The sequence below is a fragment of the Pinus tabuliformis genome, chromosome 4_1, assembly GCF_031772625.1.
Source record: "Pinus tabuliformis cultivar Carrire ecotype Pingquan chromosome 4_1, CPIR1, whole genome shotgun sequence".
Classification (NCBI taxonomy): Eukaryota; Viridiplantae; Streptophyta; class Pinopsida; order Pinales; family Pinaceae; genus Pinus; species Pinus tabuliformis.
In genome coordinates this window covers 402,182,698-402,201,230 of record NC_142303.1, presented here as the reverse complement: position 1 = coordinate 402,201,230, position 18,533 = coordinate 402,182,698, and the positions used below count along the sequence as shown (strand labels likewise).

Genomic DNA, 18,533 nt, shown 5'->3' with positions numbered 1-18,533 from the left:
AAATGCTCTGCTTGGTTAATGCCTTCAATTTTCTTATGATCTGCAACCACACTCTGATACCTTGTTGGAATTTCTAAGTTTAACCCGTTAGAAATTCTTCATGTACTATCTGGTTTATTGCTTCCTACGTGTTTAATTACTTAACAAGTTATTTACCATGTAAACACTGAAAATAAACACAAGTACAGTGTTAACATCTACAGATCATCAACTAAAAGAAAACAAGCACACAAGTGACACCGTTACTTTTGGACCAATGTCCCCAGAAAAACCCAATGTGGAAAAATCAGTGCAGCTATTCAGAGGGTTTTATTATTATACAGTTTTCATAATACAACTAAGGTGCCAGAAATGGCTCAACCAACATACAATTCCCTTAGCAGTAGTACCTCTCCTCGGAGATAGATATTTCGGTTGATTAATCACCAGATGAACAATCGTACAACAACAATTGCATCTTCCACTGCTCTGCATCACTCTGATAGGGACTGCATCACCCTACCCAGCTCACCAGCTCCCAGTCTGTCCCACGAAATCCTCCCAACGCTACCTTTTGGCCCTGTGTCATCTCTACTAACCTCTCTGACCTTTTGAAGCTTCTACGTCAGCCATTAGACCCTTTGAGTCACACACACTGGCCTCTCCTGGCTCTGTGCAGCTCGTAGCTACCTCTGCATAACACCCAACTGCGTCTGCATCAACCTCTCCAGGATCTGCGTTGTCTCACTAGTACCAACTCTGCCTCTCTGTTATGTACTCACTGCCACTAGCTGTTGATCATTGATTCGATTTCTCTTAGCAAACCTCACTCTAGAAAATTGAACGACTCATCACTCTAGTGTGTTCTCCAACTGACCCTAAAGCCTCTTCCTATACTTTTATACCCCAAGCAAGTACCCTATTTACTAAACCATTTGTTATATCGCTGCATCCAAGTATTTTGGTCAATTTGAAATTATTTTTTTAGAGTAGATTAATTAAACACTACAAATTTAAGTTTACCACAATGTGTTTTGATCAATTTGAAATTATTTTCTTATAATAGATTAATTAAACACTATGCAAATTTAAGCTTTTTATAAATGGTGAGAAAATCTATAATCTATTATAATTTATTTGTCAGTTGTGAAACTAGTTGTGAGGACACTCATCACTAGTTGTTGAATCATCACTGTTATTCAAGAAAAACCACACCACCTAGAATAACCAACTAGTTGTTCGTAAGGGGCAAACTTTCACTCCTACTCGAAGTCTCTAGGTCGATTCATCACTGTTATTCAAGGAAAATCACACCACCTAGAATAACCAACTAGTTGTTCGTAAGGGGCAAACTTTCACTCCTACTAGATGTCTCTAGGTCTTGAGCCATTACGTTTAAAGAAACCCAATTCTTAGTCAAACAAAAACAGTTTTAAGACAACTATACAAATTTAAATTATTTTTACCAAACTTTATTTTTTCTTAAAATTTCTTTGTTAATTGTCAAACAAAGCATTTTTAAGACAACTATACACATTTAGATTATTTTTACCAAACTTTATTTTTAAATTATTTTTCTTAAAATTATACTTGCGGAAAAACTTAATAATAAAGCTTTCCTTTTTAAAATTTTAACAATTTGGTAAACCAAAACTAAATTGAACTATTCCAGCTGTAGGTGCTTGTCCAGTTTTTTCCCTGTGGGTCTTGGGCCATTACATTTAAAGAAACAAGTTCTTAGTCAAACAAAAACACTTTTAAGACAACTATACAATTTAAATAATTTTTACTAAAACTTTTATCTTTAATTTTTTTCTTTAAATTTTTTTTAGTCAAACTAAACAGTTTTAAGACAATTGTACACATTTAAATTAATTTTACCAGACTCTATTTTTAAATCATTTTTCTTAAAATTATAATTGCCTAAAAACTTAATAATAAAACTTTGCTTTTTAAAATTTTAACATTTTGATGAATCAAAACTAAATTGATGGCTTAAAAGTTAAATGTTTGTATTGTAAATTGGATTTTGTTCAGCGCCATGTAAAGCATAAATTATTTTTACCAAACTTTATTTTTAAATTACTTTTCTTAAAATTATAATTGCCGAAAAACTTAATAATAAAACTTTTTAAAATTTTAACATTTTGGTGAACCAAAACTCAATTGATGGCTTAAAAGTTAAACGTCCCAATTGTAAAGCTCGAGAACGTTCCACTCTCTTCCAATTTTTCCTCTCGAAGTTTCTATGTGCCTATATATCACGAGGGATGGGATCAGAACTGTCAATTGAATTTGCTTGATCGATGTCCGGCTTCTAGAGTTTTGGTGTTTGGAATCGATTTGCAAAGAATCTCACCCATCCACTTGAATTTGCTTGATCGATGTCCGGCTTCTAGAGTTTTGGTGAGCTTCTAGAGTTTTGGTGTTTGGAATCGATTTGCAAAGAATCTCACCCATCCACTGTGACTGCCTGTAATCCATTTTATTTCTTTTCAGAGGGTAAGTCTAATATACACTGTTATCCATTTTATTCTTTTCAGAAGGTAAATCTAATATACACGGTTTTGCCTTTTTGGTTGGTAGGGTTTAACATTTTTGGTTGCAGGGTTTAAGCTTCTGTAGAGTCTTTTAATGGCCACTACGGGGGTTTGAATAACTTTATGGCAATTTTTCGTCTGTAGAATCTTTTAAGGAGGGTTTGAATAATTTTATGGCGTTTTTTTTGGGGAAATTAGTTGAGTGTAACGTATTTTCTATGGAATTTGGTAATTCAGATTGAGATTTGAGCGATAAAGAGTTACCTGGATCGTGCTCTGGAAAAGCTGGAGAAGAGTTACATGGATCGTGGTCTGCACTTCCCGGAAAAGCTGGATATGCAGATGTTCAAGCTGCAGATGCTCAAAAGTCAAAAGTCAATGGAGAAGAGTCACATGGATCGTGGTCTGCACTTCCCGGAAAAGCTGGATATGCAGATGCTCCCTCTGTTATATGACAAGCTGCAGATGCTCAAAAGTAAGCTGCAGATGCTCAATAGTCAATGCAGGCGGTTAGATGGCCATCACCATGAGGAGAACAAGGGCGTAGCGGTGGACATCGAAGAAACGCCCAAGGAGTATGTGTTCTGCGCTGACGTTCCGGGCCTTACCAAGTCCGACATTCAGGTAAATGGCGAAAATTAAATCCAGTGAGCAGGGTGGGTTTCTTGATTAGGGTTTCATTTTAGTGACAGGGAGGGTTTATTTTTTTGAAGGTGTATGTGGAAGAGGAGACGTTGCTGGTGATAGAATGCCAGGGAGTCAAGCGGAAGCGCGACGCGGTCGAGGATGAGGAGGGCTGTAAATATCTGCGAGTGGAAAGAAAGAGAAGCCCTAAGTTTGCCAGGAAATTCACGCTGCCTGGGGATGCCAATGTCGAGGGCATTTCTGCATTGTGTGTGGATGGGGTTTTGACTGTTACTGTGCCCAGGATTCCGCCTGCCATGGAGTTCAAAACAATTCAGATTTCCGTAAACTGACGATAGAGGAAGGCGTTTTGCTTAACCCTTTTTGTTTCTTTGTTCTTCAACTGTAACCAGGTGCTGTTCCATTTTTGTTCAATGGAATGGAAGCGGTTTTTTGTTTGGAGAAGTCTGGTTTTCAGACTGGTGTCAGACGTGATTTCTTGTTTGAAATTGGAACAAAGAATTGATATCTGTCTGTGTGGGAAGTCTGGTTTTGCACTGGTGTCAGTCAGATGTAATTTATTTTTTGAATTTGGAACAAAGAATTGATCGCAATGAGTACTCTGTTTTGGGATGCGTAAATGAGTAAATTAGAAGGGTAGAATGTCTTTTTCCCAATACAAATACATTATGATATGATTTTCTGGTTATGCACATGATTATGATTATGATTATAGATTATGTGATTTAGATGAGGGACATTATTGTGTAATGCTGGGAATCATTTATTTATTTTTTACTGTCAAAATTACATTGTTCTTTAAATTATACATATATTATAATATATGTTTTTTATTTTTATTTTTATTTTTGGACATTAGTTAGTATTGGTGGATGTGAATATATGAAATGTTTTCATATGTATTTTAAATTTTATATTCCATTTGTTATATATATATGTATGTATGTATTTTTATATTTTTGAAGTAAATAATTTTTATAATTTTGTGTAAGTTTGTGTCGTTACGATTGAGATTTAGATTAGAATTTCCATGAAACTTTTGTAAGATATTAGGATGAAAATGGGTTGTCTCATTCTTATTTCAAACATTGGATAAATCATTCATGTAGCATTGCACATTAATGTTAGTGTGATCTCCATTTTATATTATATTAGGAGTTCCCTACATTTCTGTTGCAAAGTGACCAATGCTCAAGATTATTTTGTTAGATATTTGATGTAACATTATTTTGGTTTAGTACCACACACAAGGGAAGATGTGACAATTGCATTGGTTGTTTGGTTTCACTTATCATTACATCTTCCTATTATAGAGTGGGGTAGGAAGAATAATCTCAATGTTTGTAAGTAGTAGATTTCTTTTATGTTATGCTCTATTTGGCATTTTGGACTCATGCCTTATCTATAAAAACTCATGGGAATGATTAGTTAGATAATCATTCCCAATTTTTTTGGAACATAATGGGATTGAAGACGCTTTGTAGCATGTGAAGTTTTTGACCCATTCCATCATGAACAACAATGACTTTGATTCACCTTGCAAGTTTCTCTTGCACCTTGCAAGAGAGTGCAACCCCTACATGGAGTTAGTGTTATCCATGGAAAATGCACAATTTATTTCAAATTTTCATTGCACATTTTTGTTGCTGACATAGTGCAAATCAGTGGGAGCCTAAGTGATAGTTATAAGTTGTAAGGAGACACCTAGAAGCTATCATACATTATTCTATCTTTCATAAGCATCATTATACTCATCATCCTTGGTAAGAATAGAGGTGTAAAGGGGTGATCTTGGCTTGATGGAGGCATTGTTCAAGATTTGTTTAAGATATTTGGAGGAGAGTTTCATTTTGAGGCCTTTAGGGTCAAGGGCACATAGTTTGAGGCTTTTGCTACATATTTGAAGATATCCTTGCATGAGGAGATGTCATGTAGCATTGTTGACATGGTCAAACCTTCAAATGAATAATAAATGCATTCTCTAATTTATTTATTTTTTCTTTTGAAGAATGCAAGTGGACTTGATACCTCATCCAAAACCCTTCTAATAATATTTTATGAAGGGTTGAATCATCTTAAATTAATGGAGGAAAAGGTGGATAATGATATTCTCGATCTTTATTAATAATATTTTGATGCAAATTAGTTGGAAGGGAAATCCATAAAAAGAGATCCATTCTCATTGTTAAAAGGCCTAGGTGGAAGATAAGAATTTATCTCCCAAGTACTTCATTGAATATCTTTTAGGAAATTTGGAAGAAGGGAATTGGTTCAAGTTTTGGTTTCCTCATCCTTTATTCATTTCATGGATTATTAGGGTTTTGCAAGAATTTCCATTAGTTTGTTGTTGAAATATTATCTATGTGATGTTTTGATAATGATAGTAGGAAATACATGACGTGTTTATTTGGATTGTTGGAATCCACAATGCTGAGGGTCAACAATAAACACCTTGAAGGTTGTAGGAAACTTTACTAAAATGAGAGTGGGGGTGAATCAATTTAGTACATTCATGGACATAAAATTTATGTTTACTTTTCCTTCAAATATTTATCTGAACTTATTAACTAATAAGAAGAGCATCATATGAACAAAAAATTTAACTTATAACCAATATTTAACATGTAAATCACAACATAAAAATCAACAAATAAAAGAAATCACATGTGGACACCATATATAAATGGAAACCCATAAAGGGAGAAAACCACGAATTTGTTGTTGTGATGGAAAATCAAACTCATACTTCCTCTATTACATCAACTTTTGGAGGTTCCAACCTCTCTGCTATTTTGAAAGCTATAACTTGTTGGGAAGCTCCTACTCCAACTTACATAATTTTTTTGCAGGCTAATGTTAGAGAATGTAACTAGTGTCAGTCTTCATAATGAGAGATATTAATTAATAAATTTATTTTTATTATTTTATCAAGCATGTTCTTCATTCTTTTGAAGTCAAAAGAATTCAAATTAATATATATTTGAGTCATGGCATTTGAGATTTGAAAATATGGATTTTTTTTTTGGGTCAATTATAGCTAGTCAAAAGGTTCAAGTCGTCCCTCTCTTAGTCAAGTCATCGTGTGTGGGTAATTAACACCTCATGATCAACTATTAATAGACACCTACTCGAGCTCTTTTAAGGAGAAGAAAATAATATTGAAATAGTTTGATCTATGTAGCAGATAAAAAGTAAGACAAGTCAAGTTTTCAAGAACAAGAAAAAAACAAAAATATGAGGAAGACCAAAGTTTTGTACTTTATGTTTCACAGGTGCGAGTTTCCTGTAATCCTTTGACAGGGCCGAGGAAATCTGAAGCATCTTGTAGTTTCGTTAAAGGCAAAAATCTGAGTTGACTTGAAGTTGGTAACAATATTGAGACTCTTGTAGCTAAAGTGAAGTTTGAGGAAGGTTGAATATATCTTGAGAAAATAGATTCAAGGAAGTTGACCATATTTTACTTTGACTTGAGAGGATGGCTGACGTGGAACTTTTAAGGGAGTATTTAGTCTTAGGTTGGATATCTATTTTTCATATGATTCTATAAGAAGTGGATTGTTCGGGTTTTCCCCAGTTGCAGAGTTTTGACCTGGCATGGAGACTATATCTTGTGTTCTTTGTGTTTTGTGATCTTAATTTTTTTTATAATTGCTTGATGAAGAAGTAAAAACAAAATAATAAAATGGCAACAAATATCACGACTAATTATTAAGTAAGGAGAATCAACATAAATCTATAAATACCTTGATTTTCCAACATGGTATTAGAGTTAAGGCGGTAAAAGTAGGAATCTTGAATATCACCATTATTGGCATAGTTGATACCTCTACAACAATCTCCTTCACCAAATACTATGATAAGGCAGTTTTGTTTAAGTGTATTCTTGAAGATCAAAATTTTTGTTCTTCTACCATCAAGAAGGATGAAGAAAGGTTGAATTTGAAGGAGGATTACAAGATCAGAATTTTCGTGATACAAGAATTCTGAGAAAGATCAAAATCCTGAAGCGTGAAGGACAGTTAGAAGATATGTAAGGTATGGGATGTCACTAAAGTCATGCTACAATATATGAAAATACAATCATGTGAGGCTCTACTGTCTAAATACAAAGTTCTATGATCCAAGTTGTCGACTGCAAGGCGAAATACATCTTTCGTAATGACAAGAAGGCATGACTATATGATCCAAGTTCCCGTTCATCTGAGTTAAGACTCTGAGATATGACATAAAGCCATATCCTCTTAGACAATTATATATTTGAAAAAATGACAGCAATCTGAAGTCATACAAGCTATGAAGTTGTTTTATGATTCAAAGAGGGCATAAGTTGATAGTAGTACGAGTTACACCATTGATTTGTAACACCTCCTCCAAGATATGATGAAGATACAAATTTCTGGAGCAATTATTCGATTCAATCCAAAAGCAGTGACTTATATCCGAGCCTATGGCAAGACACTACACCTTATCTATACTACACCTATACAATGATATGAGTTAATATAAGATCTAAAGGTCTTTTAATGCAAGGTTTAAAGATCCAAGCTTTCTCCAAAAGCGAATTAATTCTCGAGAAGATGTAAAAAAAAGTCGAGATGTAGTCTATGCATAGGGTGAACTTGCAGGATTAGATGGGATGCTAAAAAAGGCTATGATCTTATCCATTCAAAGAGCAACGAAACATAAGGAAGACATCTCTTAATTATGCCACAAACATTTGAATCCTAGAAAATAAGAAAAGGAGACCTTGTTTGATGAATTTTTTTGTGATTGCTTGGGCAGATTCAAATAAAGGAGTAGGCTAAGTATTTAAATGAAGTTGTGGGTAAATTTGTGTGAATTTTTGGGAGGCATATTTCTCTAAAATCATACCACACTCTCTGTGATTTTTGGAGGGAGGGTCTAGCGTTGAACTTCATACTTGAAGAGGAAAGAAAGGCCTTATAGTGGGCTAAAAGCATCTGTAGAAGCCAGGGCATGATAAGGTCTTGTAGGAAGAGGAGGAATGCAACTTGAGGAGGGTTTTTGGGAAAAGGAAGATAGGGTTTAAGTAGACCGATAAAATCCCTAACCAAGCCAAGAACCTACAATAGATGCACAAACCTAGAAAAGTATTGAAAGGTATGTAGCATGGTGTTTTCAAGTTGATTTTGTTGCTAGTGGATGAGGTCCAAGTTAGGACAGTTTGTTTGGGCATCTAAAAGACTGTTTGAGGGAAGAAAAACGTGTCTTTGAAGCCCTAGAACATTTGTCCAAATTCTGGAGGGATAGTTTTGAGAAAAAGGAGGATTCTCATAGTCAAGAGGGAATAAGGCTTATGTGTAATTGCAAATTGAAAGAAGGATCTGTTTTGGGGACCAAGCTTCTTAGTAGGCCTTCCCAAACAAGGTCACATCTCCCTGTAGCAACTATCAGGAAGAGTTCCTTTTGTGAGGGTTCTTTTTTTTTGCAAGTACAATGAAGCCCTAGGCATGACTAAATGGTGTATGCCCAAATTTGAAATTGTTCAGAAAGAAGACTTGAAGAAGCACTTTGTACAATGAGTGCAAGAGTTGGTTCACCATTATGTGGCTAGAATTGTGAAAAAACCATAAGGGCAATGAAGCAACGGAGATTCACTATCAAGTGGGTTGATCCAAAATTAAAATCAAGGTTTCATATTGTTTTTTGCAAGATAGCTTGTCTTTTAAGCAATGGATCGTGATTGCAAAAGCACACAAACTAAAGTAAATTTTGCAAATTTTTAATAGTTAAAATGGACAATAAGCAGCATCAAAACACAACAAATTAATGATGAATTTCACCCCTCCTGGGCTACATATCTAGGTCCAGCGTCCAATGGTGGCCTTTTTTATTATAATCTCAAATGTTCAAATACATCAACATACAAGTCTTAGCTTGTAAAAATAACACTGCCATTGCATCCAGAATGCCCAAAATACCCTATGTAGGCTCTTCTTGGGCTCAAAAAGGCTGAAAATAGCCAAAATAGGCCTCCTTCAAACTACCTGCAAATAGCTTGTTAAATTTTCTTAGGGCTATATTTGTCTTTGCTTTGATAATTGCATTTATTCATTAACACATTACATTCACCCCATAACATCATAACATTATTCATATTTACATCATTATTCAACAACATATGAAATTATATAGAAAGAACAATATCATCATCATCAATGTAGCAGAACATAAAGGAACAATAGAAGAAAAGTAGTCACACATAGAGACACCAGGATTGGTCGGAGACTAGGGTAAAACCCACTGTGGGGAAAAACCTTTCCAGATTTTCATAGAATTATTCAAAAAAATATAGTACAATTATCCATATCTTCATTCATACTACTATTCATCAAAATAAACTACAACATCCATGAAATGAACCCAATAATGCTTATACTCAAAATCCTGATTCTGAAGCCTGTAATGAACTATCATTTTCTATGGTCAATTGTCGAACACTGTAGTCACTGTGCGAAATATTTTGACAACTAAAATTCCATCATTTAGGTCATGTTCATATGGAGTAGGAGTCATGCATGTAGTTGGGAAGCTTATAATCGCTTTCTGGAGCTTACAAGCGAGTGATTGTAGTTTGCAACTGAGATTCTGAAACCTAGATGTCAGTCGCACAAAGGACGAGCTGTGCGTGGGACTAGGATGATTTGGTCGTAAGGATGAGCCTAGTAGTGAGCAACTACAGTCGAGATAACTTTTTCCAATGATTGCAACTGAGGCCCAAAACCCTAGAACAGAAATGCAAGCTTCAAACCCTGCAATTTCATCTTTGAGCAAAGCTGCTCCTCCGCGGACGAGCCTCAGACCTGTGCGAGACAAAAACCAAGATAGAATAGTGTCTCATGATGATTTCAAAATGAGGTAGATGTCACTTGTATTTATAGCCTTCTAAGGGCGTCCACTTTGCTTTAGGGTTGATCTTATCAAATATGCACATGTGGGCTTTTATTCATAAGTACACTTTCCCTTATCCATTTTGAGTGATATTTAGGTCGATTTTGGTCCTCTCATAAAGGGGATTTAAATGAAATCATTATCTATATCAAATGAGCTACCCAAAGTGTAATTTTAGCATAGTTTCATATTTTAACACTCCCTCTCAACTAGGGAGAATTCCACCTGCATCATGTCACGTGTATACTATCATCAAATCATATCCAATCACAAGTATCTCATCATCATGAATCATCATTGTTCATCTTGATTCATATATTTCTTATTCCTGCTTATCTCTTGATTGTACCTTCTCATGTGTTGAACATTCTCGAATCTAAAAGAAGAAGAATTTCGACATTGGAGGGGAGCTCAATCTACCACCCATTATCTATCAGGGAGTCACTGCTACCGCGCAGAATTTCTACCAACAGGAAGCCCAATTATACCACCTGGGAAACATTATTGGGGAGCTAAATCTACGACCTACACCATCATCAAAGATCATATTATCAGGGAGCACATCTTAACCTGGAACCACATCAGGGAGCATATCTCAACCTAGAATCTCATGTGGGAGATAAACATCTATGACCCCATATCGAACAATAGGTGATATAGGGGAGCTACTACTCAGCTCATCCTATTTCCTACTAATATTCCGAACAATGAACCTTAATAAACATGTAGTAGAACACCTACATCATAATCATCTGGGGTTGTACACACTAATTACACTCTCAACCCGTTGACCAAACGGGGAGCGTATTCCCAACAAGCCTAGCTTGTGGGTATGATTCCAACTAGGGTATAATCTAAAAATACCAATATAGGGTGAGCTACTACTCCAACCCTATGGGTAGCAGATAGGGGAGCAACATATATGACCCTATTTTCTAGAGATCCCTCAACCCCAAGAGCCCTCTATCTCAATTCCTCACCATGGGAGCTCAAATGGGGGGGAAGTTGGCTCAGTGTTCTCGATCAATGATGCGGTACCTTCCTGTGTTGTGCCTCTTCCTCCTACACCATCTCCTTCTACTGTGCACCATCTGCTCCTTGATACTCCTCTTTCCTCTTGCGTGGTCCTTCACTTAGAAAAATTTAAACAAAATAATTTTTGGGCTCCAACAAGCCGCTAACACAAAATTGTGGCTCGTCCCGAGTCAATCAACCCTTCTTTTATCCCCATGGATTCAGTAACCTTTGTTCATATTAAGGTTGCCTTCACGCTTATGGCACAAAACTTTGTAAGGGCAGTGAGGTGGTTTGGTTGTCTTGGAACTCTGAAACCAGATAAGAGGGGAGTGTTACACTTCGTCTCCCCATATCTGTGCTCTCAGAAAAAGAAACTTAAGCACCACTGTTGCTCCATTCTCTAGCGAGTAGTGGCATGAATTTGACTTTCTTGCCTTCTCCATTTTTACTGCGAGGGTCAACATGGAGAGGCAGCTCATCCTTTTTTAGTTGGCTGCCACGTGCCCTCAAAGTGATTACAACTCCTTTTACCCACCATAGTAGGGGTTCTTCCCTGAGTGTCCCCATGCCCCCCAATCATGCATGGGGACAAAACCCTGTCCAGCTGCTACAACCCCCATGGTGGGGATTGCCTCGAAACTAGTATACTAAATATATTCATATGGTCCTCCCAAAATCGGTGTCAGGATAAACTAACTAGTGGAGTTCCAGTGTATTGAGAAAACCATTCTAGTGAGCAGAGGGGGCCCTCCCTTGTTTACGCCACTTGATGTAACTTAATCACCCCTCATGGACGTAGTCTCTGATCCTCATTTTTCCATCCCAGGTTCTCTTGACACAGTATTCTCTTACATAGCCAAGTCACCTTATAGCCGTCAGCAGCTTTGACACTTTCTCTCAGTGTTTTCTCAACTCTTAACAATCCTCCATCAACTCCCTCTATTACTCTCATCACAACCTCCATCCCTTGCACCATCTTCACGATACTTCTCTTTCTTCGACCATGAACTACTCCAATCTCCTCTAATCTCTTCACCCTTAATATATTTTCCTTACAATTCTTATGCTACCTCTCTATCCCTCAGGTGGTATTTTATAGCTCTTCACATCCCCTGCTTCTCTTTAGGGATGATTGTGCTCTCGATTAAGTCATCATTGTTTACATGTTCGAATCACCGCTCCTCTCCATAGAACATGTGTGGAATCTTCTTTCAATTCAGATTGATAATATGGTTTACACGTGCTACTTCTCACATCCAATCTAGTCTCAACTTACTTTATTCCTCTACCTCAATATTATCATATTTCGGTTTCAATATTTCGATAATCCATGGATTGTATTAATATCACAATAACTGAAAAATGAGATAATGACAGGTTTATATATATATTGCTTGTAATCATGGACAAAAATATGCCAAGGGTGTTTGTGTTGAAAACATGGACATTTGTCTTGTATTAATTATAAGATTTTGCATTAATATAAGATTTATGCATGGAAATTTTGTCCTACACGCAATCTGCATATAGGGCATTATTTGGAGTCTACCACCAAGAGGAAAATGTTGGTCTAAGTTAATTCACATACTAATGAGAAGTACACTATGTTAAAAAGTGTAAATAGGTTCGGTCTTCATAATGACATGTAATTATGATTTTATGTAATGAGATGTAAAGAAGAAAAATAAATTATTATATTGACTTGCTTCATGGGTTTCATGAAGAAGAGATTTTGTTTTGGAGTCAAGACTCCCATTGAGAGTCTTTAGGAATTATTTGTCATCTAGTCATAAAATGATAGTCATTGTCATGTAATGAAGCCATGTTACATTTTGTAAAAGGTCAAATTTGTCTATGTAAAGTATTCTCCAAGACCTTGTCACTTATCCTCTTCAGTGAAGGAAGGATTCTTCTCGGGTATTTGTTTTGGGTACAAAAAAAAAGATCTGAAGGCATCAAGTAAAGATTGAAGAGAAGCAATATAGAAACTAGGGATTTTGATCTAGAGACCGAGATTCTTTAGAGATAGCCGAGAAGAGTAGTGTGGAGACTAAACACCGAGATTCTCTAGGAAAGTCAAGAAGAAGTAGTGTGAAGTATAGAGACCGAGTTTCTCTAGGAGTCTAGGAGAGCGATCAAGCAGAAAGTCGAGAAAGAGGCAGAGCATCAAGGTTAGTGACAAGGTTCTTGGGAGGATACTTAAGTCAAGGGTCTATGTCATGGTCTTGGCACTGGTCAATTGAAGATCTAGAAGAAGAATTTTGATCTGCTTTTCCTCTCAAGAAGTGAGAGGTTTTGGCCTTGGCTGGCAAGCCTACATACTGTGTCACCTGTCTTTTATTGTGCATATTGGTAATTGTCTTGATGAAAAGAACACAATAATAGCATAATGAAAAAAACCATAAGCTAAAAAGTAAAAGTATATCACAAGCAATTATCAAGTAGAGAAATCGTGTAACTATTCATGCCCTAGATTTCTCAACGCATCGAACAACTGCCGAGGACAATGGTGCAGGCGCAACATTGAAGGATACATGTATGAAAGTCGAATTTGGCAGCCTGTCGAATTATGTTTCAGTGGCCGCGTAGATGGGAAGGTGCGGATTAGGCAGCTAGATGAACTCAAATACTCCATTTTGAGCTCAATTTTGTTGAATTCAACCACAGATCAAGAATTTTCAGTCAAAACCATGTCAGAAAATGGATACGAATCTGCAAATGCGCTAGAAGGTGTGACAGTCAACCCCAACAGGGTCGAGGATGTGAATGCAGACAAACAAGATTTTGCAGATTTCAATGTATTAGTTGAACGATAGAGGCAACAAATGGGCTGATCAGAGGGATTTGAAGGGGAGGCTGTTGTAAAGAAGGTGGAAAATATTGAAAATGTTGAGCATGTTGAAAATTTAATTGAAAATGTCAAAAATATGAGCGACAAACCTACTATAAAATGGAAAAATCAAATGAGAATGGTGAAACCTCTATAAAGAAGGTTGAGAACTTTAATGAAAACGAAGATCAATCTCATAAAACGTTTACTATGCGAGAGCTAATAAATCGTTTGGACGAAACTGAAAATGATCAATGGCAAGGGCCGCGTGGAGTAGAAGAGAACGACTTGAAGAAGAGATTCAAAGGATCGGTGATGATGGAATCGTGGAAGCAAGTGAACAGGAAAATGACAGACTATTTAGAGGAGCAATTGCTCATGACGACGAGAGGCGAGATACGAGGTCGTCCTACCCGTAAGTCTTGTACTTAATTTTTGTTAACTTCTCGGAATTTAAAATCGATTGAAGAATTGTGCTTTATTTTGATAATTTCGGAGAGCTTGATTTGAGAACTTGATTTAAAATGAAAGTAGACCTCATGAAAATAAACTCTTAACCGCAAATTTGTAGGTTTGTTTGCTTATGCTTTGTCAAAACCCTGGCACTGAAAGTTGACTTACATGCTTTATTTGTCATTTTGGGGGAGCATAATCTGATTCGAAAAAGGAATTCAAGAAAAGTGTTTGGGTGAAACTAAATTGCCTTTCTGATTTTTAGGTCTTTAGTGATAATATGAGGGTGAAATTGAAGTGTTTTAAATATAGATGTAATATACATATACACCAGTGAAATTTCAACAAAATTGCTTCACAGTTTGTAATGCAAGAACCGGTATTCATGGATTCGCTAGTAATTAAATTTAGTCTGATCCTTAGGAATAATAACTAAGCATGAGTTGTAACACAACTTCTATTTCTGGAAATTTGAATCTATGCAAACATATTTTCTAGTTATAAAACCAAAACGCTATAGAAATGCATTCATAGTTACAAGAATTGAAAATTTAGAAGTCCATTTCTTTTACCAAGAGGTGCATTTGACAAGGGATATGCATCAACCATTTGTGTGTGTGCTCGCACCATGTAATGCTAATAGAAATAAGAGAAAAATCAGCTAACATAAATATTATTTAACCATACAAAGTGTATTTGAAAACATTGAGACTGGCACCTCATGCAGTTTGATACCTCATGGTGCATAATAGATTCGAGGTTAAGATGGATCTGCATTATTGTAAAGTAAATGATTGTACACATTTTTCATTGCTCTCTGAGATCGAGGTATTAGTTCCATTTATCACCAGTTATGGGAATCTATGCAAAATCCAAGAGTTAACTTGCAGCTAGGTGAAAGTTTAAATACACAGACTTTCATAGAGGATTGACAGAAAGGAGATAATTCCATTCCATCACAAATTGAAGTCCATTCCAAATAAAGATATGTTGTGTATATACCATACATGTGTCTGACACTATAACACGCATGGTTAGTTTATAAACGTTGAAAGTTTGTAATCTTCAAGTTGATGACAGACAGTTTGTAATTACTTAATACAATGCACAAACTCTCAAAGAAAAATTACCCAAATATCCTAAAATTACTCCAGTCTTCTTGAGAAAGGTGCCTTCATTCAAGGAAGATTAAGCATCCAAGGATCAAGCAAATTATTGCCCAAGAACGACACTACAAATGGTTGCTGCAATTGAGAGGTTAAAGCTTTGATATAAATTGAAAAGCAACTTTTTTTTAATCATTCTCCTTTTCAAATCATTCGAGCTTGAATATCTAGTTGATATCTGTGAAAGTGTTGAAGAGTGAAGCGTTGCTTTTTAAAGGGTTGATGAGACAGTTTGGTGTGGTTGAGTTGGAGCATGAATTTGAGGGACAAGTTTTGTTAAACTTGGTAAATTTTGATGCGTGTTATTGAAATGTGTCGAGTCAAGCAAGTTTGACTTGATTTGTAGCAATCCTGGCAAGAACTTGGAAATCGTAGTCAACTAGACCAGCTATGTGACTAGTCATTGTGGTAGTAATATCCAATATGTCCTGATTGATCAAGCTAATACCTCTCTGCATGCTAGGTTGTCCAGTTCTTTAGGCACTTAATACAGATGAAATATTTAATAGCATCTTATGATTTTGATGGAGGACAGGTAAGAGTTGCAATGCATATATATGGTATAAGTTATTTGTTGATATTAGGCATTAAATGAGCATATGATAAACATTGCTTAAACTAAAATTGCTCAGAATTTAACAGCTACATTCTCATCCCACATGCTTTATTAAGATGGGTTTGCGATGTTATGCTTACATATCTTTCGGTGTCTTAACAAGTACTGAAATAGACATAATAGGTTTCTTCCAATAATATTGTGGTAGATATTTAGAAAATTATAACCTGAGTTTTCTCAAGGTGTGTTAATTCCTATAACCATAGAACACTTCAGTTTCACCCAAATTATTAAAATAATTTTTTTTCTGTTTTATCGATAATGATAAGTTATAACTTCACAAATGGATTGGTTTTATGAGAAAAATGGAGCAATAACTTCACAAAATTGGAAAGTTGTTTCTACTGCTACAGATGCTCCGTTGTTTGACAGAAAGCAGATGGTTCACCGATAATGCTCCTCTGTTTGACAGAAAACAGGTACGATTGAGAAAGAGCTTTGTTTTCTTAAAACAACAAATACAATGGAATTCAATCGCCCCTGGCAAGAATCTAACCCATGATGAAGAAAGCGAAACCAAAGCACAACACTAACGGCTTTCGTGTCAACAAAAGATGGACAAATAAATAGTGACAGCTTGGCCCTTAGATTTTAAGGCTTTTCACTATTAAGTTGATGATTAAATATAAAACTGGTGTTAGTCAAGAGTTAAAAAAAGGAGGACAAAAACAAATAGTGACAGCGTGACCCTTGGATGCAGTTTAAGATTTAACTCAGTTGATTAATGATAAATTCGTAGTTGAAAATATCGCACAAATACAATGGCATTCAACTGCCCCTGGCAAGAATCTAACCCATGATGAAAAAAGTGAAACCAAAGGACAACACTAACAGCTTTAGTGTCAACAAAAGATGGACAAATAAATAGTGACAGCTTGGCCCTTGATAGATTTTAAGGCTTTTCACTATGAAGTTGATGATTAAATATAAAACTGGTGTTAGTCAAGAGTAAGAAAAAGGAGGACAAAAAAAAATAGTGACAGCGTGACCCTTGGATGCAGTTTAAGTTTTAACTCGGTTGGTTAATGATAAATTTGTATTTGAAAATATCGTATTTCAACCAATATAGAGAATGCAAGTGAACTTGGGAATTTAGTGGTGGTAATCTAATCTTCATTGAGATTGTTGGAATACAAAAATTTAAATAACACGCGGATAATAAAATCCCATTGTTTGAATAATATAGTTACAAGAAGGCATGCATTGAGATTCATGAGTGGGGAGGGACCTTAAAAAGACGGGTGGCATGGGAAAGCAAAGAATCCAGAGGAGATGAGAGCAAAAGTAGTAGTTTACTGACATTTTAATTTCTTTCAGCGATATATTACTTGGTGGCCAGCTTAGCGAAATATTCATTAGAGCTGATGACTCGATAAAGATCAATTGTTTTACTACATACCCATAAGTTGAAACTCTTGCTTATGGGTGGATGAATTTGAAACAGAAACCATCAATTTAACCTTTATTATGTTTTCCTACTTCTAAAATAATATATGCCTAGGATTTGTGCTAGGCAATTATTCATCTGTACACAGGTTTGTCGGGCTAATATGCCTTAAACTTGCAACAATAGTTATATTCAGTAGAATTGATGACTCGATGAAGATCCAACTATTTTACTATATACCCATAAGTTGAAACACTTGCTTATGGGTGGATGAATTTGAAACATAAACTATCAATTTAACCTCTATTATGTTTTCCTGCTTGTAAAATAATATATGCCTAGGATTTGTGCTAGGCTATCATTTATACACAGGTTTGTCAGGATAATATACCCTAAACTGGTAACACTAGTTTTTTTTTTCAGGAGAAAAAGCTGTATATATATTTTATATGTCAAAAATATATGCAGTACATACTGTAGATTGAGAATATAGTCAGACCATGGGTGATTTGCCCGCGAGATAGCAAAAAGACAAAAGAGAAATGAGAACCAGATTGTCTACTAGTATCCTATAGACTGAATATATCTGCTTGCTGGAGACCCATCGGATTTATAGACAGCAGAAAAAAAACAAAATAGCTTCCCACGGACATGATTTTGTTGGATAAAGACGAAACATACCAGTGCTGTCAACAACTATATGCCGGGCATTTTGAAAGGCTGTGGAAAGTATGTAATGGAGTAAACAGAGATGCTCAGGTTCCACATACCTCGAGAGGATTGCAAACCTTTTTTTGAAAGTTTGTCCGCCTCCACATTATGCAAGCGCTTGATGTGTGATATAGGAAAACGAGATGGTTTCCAAAGAGCTGCAATTCTGTTCATCCATCCCATGAGAGAGTCGTTTTTGATAGAATGTTTTCCATTGACGTGCTCTATAATGACTTTTGAGTCACCATAGATATGTATTGAGTCAATCTCCAAAAAG

At 35.8% G+C, this 18,533-nt stretch overlaps 1 protein-coding gene across 1 annotated transcript; it reads left to right on the top strand.

The window, feature by feature from the left end:
* Positions 1–2,339: 2,339 nt before the first annotated feature.
* On the top strand, positions 2,340–3,760 carry LOC149176011 (17.4 kDa class III heat shock protein-like). Its single transcript, XM_089423007.1, has 3 exons — positions 2,340–2,481; positions 2,757–3,143; positions 3,233–3,760. Exons 2-3 carry the CDS (start codon positions 2,820–2,822, stop codon positions 3,494–3,496), a joined length of 588 nt encoding a protein of 195 aa, XP_089279133.1. The 5' UTR covers positions 2,340–2,481; positions 2,757–2,819; the 3' UTR covers positions 3,497–3,760.
* The last annotated feature ends 14,773 nt before the right edge of the window (positions 3,761–18,533 follow it).